Consider the following 17859-nt stretch of genomic DNA (forward strand, 5'->3'; position numbering starts at 1 on the left):
TCCCAAACTAAAGTGTCATGATATATCCTGAACAAAGACAGGACTGTCCCTTAAATCTGGGGGCAGGGAAATTATTTCCCCTCCTTTAATGATCAATGTAATCCCCTGATTCCTCCCCATTTGGAGAGGAACCCCAGATCCTCTACTTTTTGAGCTTGCCCTTCTACTTCAATTCTACCTGTGACATTACTTGTCTCTGTTATTTATTGAGAGGAGGAGGAGGAAAATATATAAACCTTAAGACTCCAACAATGCAATTCACTTTTAAATTAACATTTTATTTATCAAATGCAAGTAAATGTAACACAATAATGTGTTAAAACTAATATTAAAATAAGCTATAACAAAATATATAAACCTACTACAAAGAATTGTATAACATTCCAGTACACACATACAAAATAATACATCAATTAACTTGTAGGAGAGAGAAAATCAAAAAGTTCATACATCGCTTATTTGTTTTATCTGCTTCCAGCTTATTTACACACTGTTGCCAGGTTCATTTGGTTTTATGTATTTCTGCACATAAATCCCCCACTTACAACACTTCTAACAAACAATTCTGAATCATTTCATTTCACTTAATTTTTCAAGTTAAAAAAAATTTCTTTGAAAAAAAAAATTTAGAAAAAAATCTGATACAACCAACCTGACAAATGAAGGAAATATCCTGTAACAAAAAGTTTTACTAATGCTAGAATTTTTCACAAATTTATATATAAAATTCTTAATCAGCACATAAAAAATTTGGACAATGTGTGAATTTGGTAATTGTAATGAAAAAGGTGATGTTTTTTTGGTATCTTGCTATATATTTACAGTAAACTTTACTGGATGTTAATATGTGTATCTTCACCACATACAAACATATTAAGGTTCATTAATACTCTGATAAGATAGATAACTCTTAATAAAATATTTGTATTCTTTCATAACTTTGACAAGATGTCATTTTTGACAAATTTTGCCTTGCAAGATGTTCTAAAACTCTTGGCATTTACCTAAAGCAGAATGCATTCCTTGTGGAAAATCATAATGTGCATTAAAGAAATTTTTTTTATATGAGTGAACAGAGAAATATGAACATATGAGACATATACTAGTGTATACATAAAATACCTCATATAATGACAGTATTGCAGCAACTGTAAATAAGATAGGAACTAAGTTTAATACATACATTACATAAGTAAATTGCACCTTAATAATCCCCTTGCTAACAAAATAACACCTGTATAAATATATCTTGTACATACATGTTTTAACAATTGTCATGTAATACTAAACATTACACATATTATACATGTACATAAATTTACTATACAAAACCTTCAAAAAGGGTTTTACTGCCACATGATAAAAGGAGTCCCCTAAAAATGAGCAAAGATAACTGAAAACGGTTCTTGAAAGAGATTTACCCCACTTAACATCAGACAGAAAATTAAATATCACAATATTATATATACCACAGGAGACACATTTATTGGGAACAAAAAAAATGTGTTGAACAAGCGTCTATTTTTACATCAACTGATGAACACTCACTTTGAATAAAATGACAGTGGTAAAATATCCAAGTTAAAAAAACTTTCTGAGAGATCTCAATAAGCTGTGTTGGTACATGTAATTATTACTGGACTAGCTAGGACCAGTTTTACCCTGTCCACAAACAGATCTAGTGAAAGCTTAGGCAACATTGCCCATTGGTCAATCAAATTATAGGTTTGTAAAAAAAAAAATTAAAAAAAAAATCTGAAGAACTGAGATTGTAAGAGCAAAGTGATTTCATAAAACAGTACATTAAAATAATGTTTCAGGTGTTATAAAGTCCCCAAACCCATGGATATTTTTTCAGAAATGACACTTTAAAAGTACATGTATATCATGATAACAGGTACAAGAAAGACTGTTAGGCAGCTGCAATCTCCAGAATTGTCTTTTCTTGAAATTCATATTTTCAATTTTCTGGATTGTTTAATTAACTTTGTTTCTTTCCTTTTAGAACAGCATCAATCTTTTCCTTGTCTGCTGGAGATTTGTGCAGGTGCTGTAATGTAAAATGAGATAATTATCAATTTTTATTATGACCGAATATTTAGTACAAAATGTACTTGTATATAAATATGTGATTATACTCTTGTTTGAGGTAGAGATACAGTAAAGCTCATAGTGTTTAGCTGTGTAGAGGAATGTGCTTTAATTATTGCCCATGTGTATACAGTCTGTACTTCTAATGCATGTATACAGTAAAACTCGTTTAGTACGAACACGGTTATTGCGAATTCACAGTTACAGCGAAGTTATGATACCCAGCTATATAAATTTAATGAATTTGTAAATACGGTTATAACGAATGGATATAGCGAAGTAATATGCGTTATAAATGTATATATAGGATTAGGTGTGGAAAAATGAGGGAACCTGGAAGTAGTCGACCAATATAAATCCAGGGTAACACCACAAAATGTCAACCCTAGACCTGCATTGGGATAGCTCACACTGATTAAGTATTCAGAGATACAGGTATTTTAAGAATACACTTTGATAACACCTGTATCTGTGTTACCATTGATACACCTTCATGTCTTACTATTCATATACTTAGTCAATCTTACCTTAGATACATCTATTTGGTAGTGCTGTGTAATGTAAATAATTCCATTTTTAATTCTCACATTTCTCTAAGATTCTTTTACTTAGCATTGTACAAATCAATGGATTTCAAGTATAAGTATATGAGGAGAATTTTTGATTCAAACAAAATTTCCCTCTTCATTGTAACAGTATTTAACAAACTTCTGAAAAAAGTATTGTGAGTAAGTTTGCAAAATAATTTTTTCCCCACTTTATTTTTGAAGTGCCAATTCAGTTTGTAAAATAATATGACCTTATTTTTTAAGTGCCCATCCAAAGTTTGTGGCCTATCCATGTACACTGAGCGTGTTTCCATGAAATATTCACATAAAGATGTCACCTAGTTCTGGACTCCACGAGCTATTACCACCTTGCTCCATATTGACACTGACTATCACTGTAAATATACTAGTCCAATAGTTTCATTCACCTTTTCTTGGAGAGCTAGCTTGGACTGATACGCTGTTTTGGCAAGTTCAATCTCCACCCAATGAGGCTGGTCTGGTATTAAGATGGCTACGGCTACCTTGATGGCTAGAATAATGTGCTACAACACAAAACAAGGAATCATTAATAGCTAGAATAATGTGCTGTAACACAAAACAATGAATCCTTAATACACATCTTTAAAACAAACTATGTAGTGTCATTAAACCTACCATATGAATCATGGTGTAGTTTATCATATTAGCCATAATCATGAAAGTACAGTTAGGATGCAGATGGTCTTTCCACAAGTTTTACTTACATTCTTACAATATATCTTCACTGGTATAAAAATTAAGGCACTGTTGATTGAAGAATTTCTGATTTAATTAGATTAATAACAAACCTCCACTGCTACGAATATAAGGACAATGTTGACTGGTGTGATGTCCGTGGGTAGGAGCTTTTTGACCTCCGGGTTCATCCCAATCAATGCACAGTTTGTCATCACGGCCATAATGCTGATCAACTCAAAAGCCACCTGAATTTACAAGGAAAAATCACAAAATGGGATTTCATACTCAAGCAGAAAATGAAAATCATCGGAAATTTGAACTGGTGGAAATAAATAAGTCTATAGTAAATCGAAAGCACCTTAAACTTACATCATCACTAGATTTATTCAAAATTACACTTCATTGTTTCATTCATTTCCATCATAGATTAAAAAAATATAGTTATAAAAAAAAACTTACATAAATTCTGACAGCAATAAGTTGATATTATATCATTAGTCTACAAACCTGCCAGGCTCCAATACTAGAAGCAGACTCTGCGAAGGGTCTCTGGAAGACTCGGACCATCTTGAAGGCATCTGAGCGAATTTCTGTGATGTTGTTTAGGAAAGCCCACAATGCAGCCAGAGGGAAAGCAGAGGAGAAGAGGAACACGTAACCAAACTGTAGAAACATCTCTAAATAGTCGTCCATCGTACCCTGAAAGACAGAGAAGGGGTAGTATTACTGATCTTTAATGACATTTCCTAGTAATAATTCACTGTCAGAGACAGCTTATTTTTTTCCATTGTAACCTACCATGTATTCCTCTATCTTGCTCTCACAATTGATCCCCGTTTATTTCTGAACATCTACACATACTGTATACCCCTTCTTCTCCCTAATGACTACTCCCCAAACACCCCGTTTCTGAATCTCAAGACATACCAGGTATTCCTCCATCTCTCTCTCTCCCTGTCTATTTATATCCCCTATACATACCAGGTATTCCTCCATCTATTTATATCACCTTTACATACCAGGTATTCCTCCATCTATTTATATCCCCTATACATACCAGGTATTCCTCCATCTCGCTCTCCACCCCTGCCTGTTTCTGAACCTCCTCGTCTATCTCTCCATTGAAATACTCCACTTTCTGTAGGGCGTCCTGTTTCTTCATCAAGTTGTCCACTTGTTTTTTCCGTCGCTTCAGGAAGACAAACGGTACCATGGCCTCCTGAATCTGACCAATCACTTGCTGGGTGATGAGTAGGCCCGCCAAGTGCTGAAATCCACGAGATTCAATGTAAACAAGAGAGGGGACTTAATAAAATCAAATTTAACTAAGAAATACTGACCTGAATGACTTAATCACTTGAGATGTTCTTTGTTTTATTTTATTGGCGTTTCTGTTATTAACAAGGACATTTCCAGTAGGCCAAACATAAAAGCCTTAAAATGTACAAATACAATGCATGACATGACCATGCCTCCTAGTGAAAAGGCCAGAGAGTTAAAATTACAACTTTTACAATGCGAGAAATGAGTTTGCGAGAAGAATAACCATGCCGTCCTCTATGTGCCTATCAACAACAAAAGGCCTGAGAGACCAATGTATTTATATAGGATTTTTAAAAAAGTTCAATAATTAACATTATTTAATAAGCCCTTATCATAAACTATGTGGACAAGGAAATAATGTGATACTTACACTTCTTAATAAGACCATGTCTTGGAGGTAGAAGGCCACGTAAAATAGTGAAATAAAGCAGTTCACAAAGTCAAACTGGAATAGGAAACAAATCAATAATTAGACTCATAGCTAGTAAAACTCAATAATGGAAACAAATCAGTAAGAAAACTTGTGACAGGAAGACTTGTGTGATCTGACAGTGAATGCTGAAGAACTGTTTTAGGGAATACTCAAATAATAAGTTTTTACTTACCAGGATAAGTTTGACAATTAAATGATTATCATATGCTGACTGTAATCTATGATTTTCTGCAAAAGGAAAAAAAATAGAATCATTGAAGAAAACCTGGAACACAATCTAATGCCAAGAATATGGCATTTATCATACTGCACAGAGAAAATTCTTCCGACTTTAGACCCTCTTGCTAATGAAAGTAAATACATGTATTTAAATTTTTATGATGAAAATCCTGTCATCACCTGAATATTTAGTACTAAAGAAAAGAGCTGGTCAGAATGGAAAGTATCAAAGCTAAATCTTATTTCTGTCATTAGATTTCACTCTTTATGTCTTACCCCAGTCATTGAGTTTCTTTGCCAACTTCCTGTAAAGTGCATTCAGAACAACAATTACTATTGCATAGATAGCTGTAGGGACGTGCAACACTAAGAAGTTCAGCCAAGATTTCTCTGAAGAATACATCTTTAATGCCCAGTCCTCCATGGCAAAATACACCAACATGAGGTAGAAAGCGATTGCGAGGGCCAATGAGATGACGGGAACTGTAACACAGTAAAATCGGACATTACGCTTCCATTTTGGATAAACTGGTTCTGGTTTTCCTGTCACAGGGTTCTCCCCGAGGGTTCCGTAGTAATTAGCCCTCGGTTCGTCGTATCTAGAGGACACCATGTCAATGGTGCCCCAGCGATACGAGAGTTCAGAGCAATAACGCTTCCAGACTTCTAGAAAAATAGTGGCCCAGATTAGATTAAAGACGGCAAATATGGCTTCCCTGTACATGCTCTGCCAGGACGTGATGAAGTAGATAATCCCAATGAAAGCTGGAGGAATCAGAGCAATGGTGTAGTAACCCAGGAAAGCAAAATACAGACCTATCTTCTCTCCAAAGTAGTGTCGTATATCATCTAAATGTAAAAAAAATAATCATTTTCTTACATTTTAATAACTAATGAGAAGATGCTGTTAAGGCTGTTGATGGGTTGAATTTTTAGTTATCCAATAAAATGGGCCAACATGGAACCTGTTTTAAATACTTTAGTTCAAAAGCAATTCTGTTACTTGTTCACTGTTCAGTGTAATCAGTCGACACCGCTGTAGACGGACGTATGCTATGCAGCACTCGGTAGCAAGAGTAGTAACATAATACTTCGTCTAATGCAGGAAAGTAAGATACCAAATAAATTTACAACACATTTAATTCGCGTTCTTCAACGACCTTTACCTATGGGTGGATTCATGTTCCTCACGAATAAAAGATGACGCGAATAATAGTTGGTTTACAGTATAGCTGTACAAGTCTGTGTAGTATACAAACAAAAAAGATAAACGTAACTGCAATAAAATGTAAACAAAGGTAATGCAAGATAACCAGCACGAACAAGGATTGCCATTCCATGCAGATACCCGTTAAAATAAAGCAGTCAGGTGTAATGAATGCGACAAGTATACCCTAGTGTTGATGTATCGTAGGTAATGATATTGAAAATGGCGTATGCATATCTATGAGTCGTGTTCAGCTTTAAGTTAAAAAGCAATTCTGTTACTTGTTGATCTATGTTTTTTTTGTTAAGTTCTTTATTTACCTATGGGCTGTTCCTTGAACACACGACTCAGTTGATACCAGTCTGCCCCGAGTTTTTTCAGTTCCTCAGGTTCATGTAATGGGTACATCTTGGTGATGATGTCACGACTTAAGTATTTCTTCACTATAACGACAAATATTCATTATGATGACAAGTGATAGCTGGCAGACTTTTTTTCACCTCTTAACAATGACAGTAATTACCCTTTTGTTCTCCTCTTTATTGTGACCTACTTACAGATGCTCTTTCCGGTCCACAGTGTAATTTTATCGTATCCGGGGATATGATCCTCCTCCTCTCCCGCACGTACCGCCTCAATCTCGTGGAGAATCAGCTTCTGTTTTTCTGCCGTTGTCAGGAAACTCTCAGGGTCCTCTGTAACACAGATTTATGTTACCATAGTAACTCGTCATTTCAAAAAAACATTCGTGACATCTACATCAGAAGTAAGCTTCACCATACTTCTCTGCTTCTTGTTTTATTTTTTATGTAAGATGGAAAATCTTATGAATACCCAGTAGGTTGAATAACCTGGTGGATGTTTCTATTTTTAACTTACCAATCCCCTTGAAATTGTCCATGTCTTCAATGGAGAATTCCCGGTGGCGGCCATCTTTGTACATCTTAGACAGTCCCATCATGTCGGCAGCTGTCAGTAAACGGCTAGCCTTCGCTCCCACGTACAGCACAGTTTGCTAAAAATCAGAGTAGATAAGTCCCTAGTCATGTATAATATCTAATAACATTATCACAAAATATGTACTTCTGATAGCCTTTTATGTCATTAATAGTGAATGTACATGCTCAAGCAAATAAAACCAGGTTTAAAATCTGCAGACCTTTATTTAAGGGTTGGAGAGGATGGGATAGCAAATTGGTACAACACTAATCAAAATGGTTATTTCTATAGATTCATAAAATCAAAATAACATCCACTACCATTGCCAAGTGCCACCATAGACACAATCCCTTTCCCCCAATAGTAGGTAGGATACATAGTAACTTGGATACCCTGTTATCAAGTTCCTGTTTTAGAGAACCCTGAATACCACTTGGCAATGGACAATTTCTACAGCATCCATTCTGATAAGTCTTAGAGCAAGAACTGAAACCAAAACCCAGCATACACAGAACCAGCCATTCTTTACAATCTGTCATAGTGATTCACTGAAGAATTACATGTAATTTTAAAAATAAGCACCATATGTATTAACCATCACCATGTACACAATAAAGACTCCGTCTGATATATTGGACGTATAAATGTTATATAAATGGGACAAATTAGTGTGATGTTTCATACCAATAACCTAGTATAAAACAAGGACACCATACAGTGCTTTTCAAGTATGTCACCCTAGTGATTAATCTAAGTGAAATTAATTTATCAAGCAAAGTCTCTCTGTACAACATCAAGTGTTCACTCAACTGGCTCTGACGTAAATGAAAAACTTTTCATAGAATATTCCAAAAATTTTCTAAAAAGAAATGAAAACCTTATCGGCCTATGCTTTAGAGTATCCACTGATGTAAAAAAAAAAAGAAAGAAAGAAAGAAAAGAGAAACGGCTACTTCTGAATTCAATTTGAATTGGTCAGTAGATTTTAGGGCTGGGCAATAATATCGATATTTCAATATATTGCAATACAACGACAAAAAATATCGTATCGCAATACGATTTTGTAATATCGATATATTGGCAATATGCAAAGATTAAGGAATTTTGTCATTAAATATAAAAATGGACTTACCCAACCATTAAGTCAGAAGTTGTTTTGTGGGAACATTTCTGAGTATATCTTAAATAAAATCAACAAGATTTTTTTTCCATGTTAGTTACTTATCATATGTTATGTAAATTCTGCATGTAAATTAAAGTAAATGTAGTAAGAAAATTTCATTTTTATCACATTGAAAATATTGCAATACATATCGCAATACAGTTAAAAATATCGCAATATATCGCAATACGAAATCTCGGGCCAATACCCAGCCCTAGTAGATTTATATTTCTACATATGGTTACCGTATATATTCTAGCCTTAAAGTTAGTCCACTTAGTATACATCTGTTGTATATATTTTTTTGGATTAATTTTTAGAAATAAAATGCCGCTGACCCACTTATAAATTGGTACATCATTTTGCTCGAATCTGTTCACTATTTCAGATCAAGGCATTTAATACTGATTCTCACATTTCAATTTGAAATAATATTTTGGAAAATTGCATCGATAACTCTTTTTTTTCCAACAAATTAATTACATACCAATGCCCTAATAGATTAATCTGTGTTTTAATAATAATTTGGGAGATGACACAGATATTAATTTAGTATTCTCATCAAGTCAACTTCATATGAGAATTGTCCACAAAAATATCAATGTTTCTAGGACTCACTTATAAATCAAACATTGCAACTATGTAGAGTAGTCATGCCTCTTTGTAACTATATATGTCACAATGTGCAAAATTTTGAAAATTATTTCAAATACAAAATTCTATTGAGTAAATGATCTACACAATAGATTGGTAAGGAATACACTGTATCTGTTGGTGTATGCAGTCATGCTCTACTCACCGATGGCGCCTGCTAAGATATCATGTAAATGCCATCAATTTGTGAAAACCATTGATTAATTTAATAAAGTTAATACACATCTTTTTAAAACAATCTTGAATCCTTTTTTAGTCTCAAGGACCTTGACCTTTTGACTTACTTGTTTGTAGGTCATCACCACGGCACTGACCTCTAGGTCGGCCCCACCTGCAGTCTCTGGCATTTGCAGTTTAGATATCATCCACTCTATGGCGGGCTGCTTAGCTCCCGCAGCAAACTCCAACACAACCAAGGGCTGGAAAGGGGTGGGGGTTTTATGACGAAACACATTCTGTAACCCATGGGACTCCTCTTCTGCCATGATGGGCACTGAAAACAGAATCAATTCTACTTCATTCTCTTATACACACACAAAACACACAGATTCAGTAGTCATGGTATATTATACTGAATAAATGTTTAATTATTGCTACTAAAACCGTCTCATGTAAATGTTTGCCAATGCAAAGTGTTGTGTGGCTACAACCACCCACCCCCGCTTTATTGCACAGGTATGCGGTCTATAAACAAATCGTTGAATAAATTGCAATTATTTACTGTTAGTTAAACAGTGCATTATACAGTAACAAATTCTGAAAATTTTGGAAAAAATGGGCGGGGCACATGCATTCGCCTACACTTTTTACACATGATTCACATAACTAAGTATGTCGATCTCTGGAAGGAATTTAAAAACAAAACTAGGGCCTAGATGTCATCGTAAAGTTGTCCAGGTGTGCACATAAACCAACAAAAAAAAATGGTGTTCATTGATAAATATCACGAGGGATTCTGCATTCTGACAAACCTCTCACAATTTCGGTATTATAGGCGACTGTCCCTCTGTCCCGACGAAATACCTGTCAACTTTACCTTTCACATCGCTCGAGTTCATTCTTGGCTCACTCAACCGTGACGTGCATTTTTAAAAGATGGCGGATGTCACAAAACGGACGAACAGACAAGATGACAAAAAACGATAATATCGGCGAGGTGGAAGTCTTCGAAAAATTCCATTCTTTTTGTCCCTATAGCGAAGTTTGAGAATTTTCAAAGTGATGATGTTAAAATGATGCCTTGACTATTCTAGCACACCTGTCTCGCACCTGTGATTTCAGACAGGTAAACAGAAGGTAACATTCATATTTTATTTTCCTTCAATTAATTATGCCTATAGTTCACCGAACATAATACCGAAGTTTAAAGTTTAATATTAAAAGAAAAACATTTATGACTGAAAAGCACAATTATAATATATATGTTTAATGCATATATTAGCTCATCACTGTCCATATTATACTGCTTGAAAAACATTTATGACTGAAAAGCAGCATGTATGTATTTTATTACTTGTCTTTTATATGTAACATGGTTGTATGCCAACATGTTTGGTGAATCAATAAAGAAATTGAGAATATATATCGTCTAGATTCGAATTGCTGGCGGATCATACATTTTTATGCAGTCAAAGGGTATATAAACTTGTACTGCAAAATTTAGCTACTGTAGATTAGTATATTAGTAAAACTACTTTAAATATACATCAAAATAATACGTAGTGTGTATAAGCAACATTTCCCCCCTAATATTCAAACTATATATCCACTATACATGGCAGGCCCATGGAAAGCTTTCACTTTACAGGAGGGGGGTGAGGCAGCCAAACGTCATCAGAATTAGCACAACCAAACTTCATCAGACTTTATTATTGAAAAAGCACGTCTATACTTTCCAATGTATCAAGAAAATTATTGGCCCTTTGTGCCAGGCATGGTTCCTACAGCCATGACCAGTGAATGGCTTCAAATTTAGACCATTACTCAGCACTCAGGGTCATTGATCAGTAAAGGATCTATATTGTGCCAATGCTTGCTGTCACACATGGCCTCAGTTTCTAAGGTCACATCCAACAGACCTAGGTCAATCACGCCTGGGGCCATCCTTAAAAAATTGTTTTTTTGCGGTAACGCGACCGACTCACCAAAATCCACCCTACTGGATTTTTTTAATGGGTACAAAAAAATTTTTTTTTTTTACATAAAATTTTCTAATTTTATGCTATTGACATTTTTTTTTACTCCCCATTGCACCTAATTTAAAAAAGAATAGGTGTGATATTTGAACTGTTACAATAAAAGAAAAAGAATGCCTTAATTTTCTTGTTTGATAAGTAACTCAAAGTAAAATCTAAGACATAGTTAATACCTCTATATAATCGAAATTTAATTCAAATGCTTTTTTTAAAAAAAAAAAAAAATAAGCCTACCTACCTACCCACACCTAAAATGATGAGGCGCGTTACCGCAAAAAGAAATTTTTTTAAGGATGGCCTGGGGTTTGAACCCGCAACTTTCCAATCTTTACATCTCATGTGAGCCATTATACCCCACTTGGGCAGCTAGGCCCAACACATTCTAATCACATGCTGCATTTTTAAAGTTATAAGTTACAAAAAAAAAATCAATATTATGCTTCCAGGTTCAGCCATGGATTTCAGAAATTGGTATGAGATCCTGCTCATCTTGTCAGTATGTGCACAACTTATCTACCCTTGTCCGCAGTACTGCGACTGTTCACGATGGTCGGAGGTCAGATGTCAACAAGTGGCCATGGGCGATGTCATGAGCAACCTTCCACTGGGGACCTTGAGACTGGAGGTCAAACAAACAACCTCGTCCTCTCTGACCTTGATGGACATGAACACGTCGTACACAGCGGTCAACAATCTCAAGATCTATAACAGTTACATTCAGAGGATCGACGATGGAACTTTCTCCTATTTGAGAAATCTTCAAACATTAAACCTTACTCGCAATAATTTGCGCACAATATCAAAAAATGCCTTTCAAGGATTAACTCAGCTGACCAAGTTAGACTTGTCACATAATGACATACAAAATATTGATGAAGTGTTTTATTCTGTTGATCGACTTCAGGTGCTTTACATTAACAGCAACTCACTGACGGCGATAAGCAGTGGTGCATTCAGTGCTCAGAAACAGCTACATTATCTTCAGCTGGATAGGAACGAGTTCCAGAGTCTGACTGTAAACTCCTTCAATGGGTTGTCCAACTCCCTTCAGACTCTGTACATGAGGGGCTGTGAACTGAATACCATGAACATGCTTCTCTCTCTTCGACAACTGAAATTCCTGGATTTGGGAGAAAATGCCATATCTAAACTGCCACAAAATTCTCAGCTGCGACAAGCCTTTCCTCAACTCCGTTCTCTTTTTCTGGATAGAAATGGATTTACTCGTCTGGCCGATGGACAGTTTTCAAGCATGAATCTGGATACATTGGACTTAGCATCTAACAGGCTGGACCAGGTGACTGACTTATTGTTTAGTGGGTTAGCTGTGCAACATCTGAATCTCTCTAACAATGCAATCATTAATGTGGGCGCGTCTTCGTTCAAACAAATAAAATCACTCAACAGTCTCAACCTGGCCCAGAATCCCATCGGCAGTTTCCCGCCAGAATTATTCCGTGGAATTTTTTCTCTACGTGAGCTGAACCTTTCTGCGTGTGCACTAAATAGTTTGAGTGAAGACCAGTTCAAAGAAATCTACCTGTTTCAGTTGGACATTTCCCGAAATTCTCTCCCTTTTCTTCCGCAAGGTCTGCTAGATCGTTTGACAATGATAAGTAAGTTTTATATTTATGAGAACCCCTGGCACTGTGACTGCCGTATTGCTCCTCTGAAGCAGTGGCTCGAGCGATTCTGGTCTCGTAGTTGTAACCCCATGCAGTTTCCTGTGGAATGTCAGCCGCCTCTGTGCATGTCACCGCTATCCTTAACCCAGCGTCCCATCACTGACCTGACTGAGGCGGAAATTAACACGTGTGCACCCATGGAAGAGCTATCCTCGGCAGATACAGGACTGGCTGTGGGACTCGGTGTCGGAGCTGTTCTCTTGTGTCTACTCGTCGCCATCATTATCTTCATCATCTGTCGTCGGAGAAAAAACAATAAACCAGGAGGACAGTTTCACCTCTGTAAATCACCTGCTTCTGATGTCACCAGCCATAACGAAGAATTCGAAAAATCATCTAAACCTCCAGTCAAGCCTTTCACTGATGGAGATCAAGTGTCTATCCAGTCAGACAAAAGCTTTGTTGTGAGACATTTCTTTCAGACAATGGTGTCTACTGACCCTAGTGCAATGTCCAATCCACCCGAGAGAATGCGTAGGGATACATTTAGGACTACTTACAGTGGCTCTAACCCCTCATTGGCTAGTTCAGCTTACAGTTATCCAATAGGAAGGGAGACGGCTATCTGACATATCATCATTATCCTCATAACCAAGATATCGTTAATCATCACAAACTATAGCAATAAACCATAACTTCATTATATCAGCATGAAACAGCAGAGTAATCAAGCATATAGTAAAAGTCAAAGTTGAATCATTTTTCAGCCATTTTATTCCTCAGACACAAAGTTAATCAGTATTAATTAGATTAATGTTACTGTTTATTTCATAATTGAGATAGCAATTCTAAACCAATGAGTGTGTTGCTTTTGATAATTTCACCTCTTACCAAAAAAATTGTAATGAAGCTTTTTTTGAAAAATATATTTATCTTCAATTTTGATAGTACATGTACTTTTGAAAAATTGGAAGAGATTAAATCTTGTAAATGGTTTAATCTATAAATTAACAAACTGAAGGTATTTCATTGTTAGTTTGTATCATGTGTTTGATTGAATCTTGTGGGAAAAAATAATAAAATTTAGGTTTTATCATGTGTATGATTATAATACATGGACTATAAACCAAAACAGGCCAGTTCTTTCCATCAGATTGTTTGATATATAAGTATATAATTGACTGACTCGGTAGTTGTTTGATAATGTTATGCTGAGAGAAGAATGGATTTAACTTACCGGCAAACAAAAATGTGCTCAGATTTTCTGTTCATCTTAGACTTTTGTGAAAACTATATTCAGTGAAAATGAAAGAATGAATATAATAATGTGATATATAACTTATTTGGAGCATAATAATGTAGTCAGACTAGGACAGCACTCATGATGTGAATGTGATGTCTTAGTTTTGAATTGCGGGTTCAAGAGATATGTTTTTTTTTATCATTAGCTTACTACAGGGGTACATAAGTTTACAGAAATCAGGAATCTTATTGTACTTTATACCTGCCATGAATGTATTTCCTATATACTATATTAAGGCTGCTACATTTATCAATTTGTGTGTATCAAAATCACATCTTACAGTGAACTTCATGCATTCTTAGACAGTAGTCACCAAAAATTAAGACTGAATGTGAGAAGAAAGGTTGTCATTAATTTTTATTAAACAATGTAATTTTTTTTTAACATGAAATGTATTTTATTAAAACTGAAGGAATATTTCTAAATAAACGCAGTGAACAAATAAATAAAATTATAACTGTTGATAAATAACACTTTTCGACATGTACTTCCTAAGCAATGTATAAACAATAGTTCAATTCCAGAAAAAAATAATTAACACATGATAAAAGGGTAAATATTGAATTTCAATTTATGTCTTGGAAAGAAAAAAAGGTAAATTTAACACATAAAAAATTGGTAAATATACAAAAAATTATTTACAAGATTAATTCAGTTTTTATAAACTTGAAATTCCAGCTTGTGATTAATTACAAGGAGAAATTGTTGATTTCATGGAAAATAATTTAATTCTAGTTGAAATATGTCAATTGATTGGTTCAACGGTTTTATCCATTTTGTATAACATAACTTGCCAACGTCACAATGAAATATGTCAAAAACGTTTTACTCCACTTGACGTTAACTTTTGAAATATGCAAAATTTGAAGCCTTTTTCTGACATCTTCGCTAAAGGGTTTGTTACAACAAAATTGGCCGAAAATTTTACAAACGAAAGATTCGCAAGGTTTTTACTAATCGACGATTTTCGGCTGAATAAAGTCTGTTCGTGTTTTATGCACAAAATAAAAGTAATATTTACAATGGATGAAAGTTAGGACGTGATCTATGTAAAAACAAGGGATTAATTAATTTGAATTTTTTTCTTTTAATTATATATGTTTTCAAGAATTATTGAAAGAAATTGTTGATTTCATTTTAGGATCAAATGTACGGCTCATTGATAATAATTTACGGCAACAAGTAGAAATTATGTCAAACTCTTTAAAAATTGGTTACTTTCTACCACTTTTAGGTGTGCCCACTTTTGTATGAAGTTGTTTGGATATTTTCCACATGGAGGTCGCCATATTGTTTCAAACGTCATATTGATCTACGTATGTTACAGCTATTTTCATTGGACAAATATTAAAGAGCTTTTAAACGATAGGCGGCGCAATCAAAGTTCCCGTTTGATAGGACTAAATCTGCCAAGGGTTGTAGAGTAGGTATCGGATCGGAAACCCTTGGCTAGCGAAGATGTTTTCTGAAGGAAAAAATGGAAAATTTGTCTCATTGTCTACTGTACATTGAAATTAAATTTTAAAAGGAATGAAGCTTATGTCAACAAAAGTTGAAATAAGCTTCATTCCTTAAATAATGTACTGAACAGTCCAGGATTTGAAACAGGGCTTCCTGAATCATTAGTCAGGTGCTCGCTATCTACCTGTCTACTTAGCTATTATATAGATAGTTTTCGATAGGCCAGAATTTAGCGAGAGTTATTTCCCGTTGGTCACCATACTGGAGGTCCAAATGATCAGATTCCTTCATTGTTCAACCAATTTAAAAAAAAAAAAGTATTTGCTATTTTGAATTAGAAATCATTATTTTTCTGAAGTATATAGATTTTTGGAAGCCTCCTTTATTTAAAAAATATTATTTATTAAAGATTTTCCACCAAATATTTCTGCTACAACCTCTTAAAGTTGGTAAGACAAAGAGGGAAAAATCACCGGGTCGACCTCCAATATGGCGACCAACGGGAGGTAACTTTCGCTAAATTCAGGCGTATCGAAAACTAACTATAAAGGGACACTAGATCTGTAGATAGAATGTTCTATCAATTCGTAAAAATGCTATCATATTGTCCTACTGATTCAGTGAGGACTCGTACCGAGACAGATTATTTCAACTATACATCACTGACAACTGAAGGTCCTGACTACTACAATAGTCAACAACTACCTGCTCTCATTTCTGGTCCATAATTATACTTAAATATTTTTTAACTTAAATTTAAGTGCAAGAGTGTTGAGATATTTCAGGGATTATTGTTGAAATATCATTGTCTTCACATTTATTCCTTACATCTCATTCAATATGAAAAATATTTTTAAATCTTTCTAGACCTTTATGAACTTGCAATTAGCCTACTAATACAGCTCTTCTGTTCAAACTATACTTTGTTTCTCCTGATGCAGTTGCACTGAGAGGGAACAAGCATGCAATTCTGGGTCCCTGATTTTCTTTTTAGAATTCCTTTTACATGTACCTACCTCCTTTTGAAGTCTTTTCCCTGTAGTTTGATCAAACAACACAAAATTTATCTTAGTTTTGTTCCCGGATCAGAATCACCATCATCCATCTATCGTGTATCGCGAGCCCGACCCTTTTTACAAAAAAGAAATTCCTGCTCACTTCTCTATCATGGCATGAAGGGGAAGGAAGTAAATGTTGCTTTGTGAAAATACACTGGTCGATTTATGGAGGCGGGCTCGAACGACCTCCTCTCCTTGGTCATTTTATCATAGATACACCCCCCACTTTGAAAAATTTATAGATCCGCGCCTGCATAACGTAATTTATGTCTCCGCGTAATACATTTTATTGTAACAAATCGAACACGTGCGTCCTCATTTGGAAACTTTTTTACCGAGGGAATTGTAGAATTGAGATAGCGTGTTTTGCATCGCATTTTTAAAACAAAAAATGTAGAACAGTTTTATCTATATTCCTTCCATAAATCAAATATGTACAGTAGATTAAAAGAGGGGTGTAAGAGATATCTTAGATTCGAATGTATACATCGAAGAAAAAGGTTTTATCGTTTTTTAGGCAGGGACATGTGCAAACAATAATTCTCTACGGAAGATCGTGTTATGTCAAAAAGTTCATTAAAAAATTACTCGGTGGTTTTAACCAGGATTAATCTGAAATCTTGTTCGATACGTGGACCAGTACATGTATAAGACACGCAATTAATAAGAATATTTTCTAAAAGCATTTAAATCCTCTTTGTGATTTTACCCCTCGGGTAATTGGAATTCAGTGTTTTTACAAAAGATAATCATTGTATGTTCTTCTAAAAGAATTGGATGTGCTTGATTTTTTAAAACGAATACCATTAATTGTAACGTCTTAATTTTCTGTTTTTGAATGAATTTTTTAATTTTAAAACGTAAAACACCAAACAATAAAACAATTTTATATTTATGGGATTTTAGCATATTGTAAAGATC

General features: G+C 34.8%; 2 protein-coding genes across 5 annotated transcripts; one reads left to right on the forward strand and one right to left on the reverse strand.

Moving 5' to 3' along the window:
- Nucleotides 1-263: 263 nt before the first annotated feature.
- LOC134251228 (anoctamin-10-like) lies at nt 264-17024 on the reverse strand. Of its 3 annotated transcripts, none has more exons than XM_062733632.1 (13): nt 16897-17024; nt 9569-9789; nt 7421-7556; nt 7099-7236; nt 6862-6984; nt 5611-6183; nt 5288-5343; nt 5053-5127; nt 4417-4626; nt 3867-4058; nt 3470-3604; nt 3068-3184; nt 264-2050 (listed from the first exon to the last, which is right to left on the reverse strand). In XM_062733632.1, exons 2-13 carry the CDS (start codon nt 9779-9781, stop codon nt 1982-1984), a joined length of 2037 nt encoding a protein of 678 aa, XP_062589616.1. In that variant the 5' UTR covers nt 9782-9789; nt 16897-17024; the 3' UTR covers nt 264-1981. The 3 variants fall into 3 exon arrangements, with proteins under 3 accessions (XP_062589616.1, XP_062589609.1, XP_062589601.1); XM_062733625.1 differs by lacking the exon at nt 16897-17024 and adding an exon at nt 10333-10441 and having other exon boundaries at nt 9581-9789; XM_062733617.1 differs by lacking the exon at nt 16897-17024 and adding an exon at nt 10333-10441.
- On the forward strand, nt 10455-14870 carry LOC134251253 (leucine-rich repeat-containing protein 15-like). Of its 2 annotated transcripts, none has more exons than XM_062733638.1 (2): nt 10455-10592; nt 11938-14870. In XM_062733638.1, the coding sequence occupies exon 2, from the start codon at nt 11946-11948 to the stop codon at nt 13743-13745; it is 1800 nt and encodes a 599-aa protein (XP_062589622.1). In that variant the 5' UTR covers nt 10455-10592; nt 11938-11945; the 3' UTR covers nt 13746-14870. The 2 variants fall into 2 exon arrangements, with proteins under 2 accessions (XP_062589622.1, XP_062589628.1); XM_062733644.1 differs by having other exon boundaries at nt 10490-10581.
- Nucleotides 17025-17859: the final 835 nt, after the last annotated feature.

This window comes from Saccostrea cucullata, unplaced genomic scaffold (assembly GCF_032062105.1).
Source record: "Saccostrea cucullata isolate Sc308-1 unplaced genomic scaffold, CSIRO_AGI_Scuc_v1 ctg1165, whole genome shotgun sequence".
In the NCBI taxonomy this organism is placed as follows: Eukaryota; Metazoa; Mollusca; class Bivalvia; order Ostreida; family Ostreidae; genus Saccostrea; species Saccostrea cuccullata.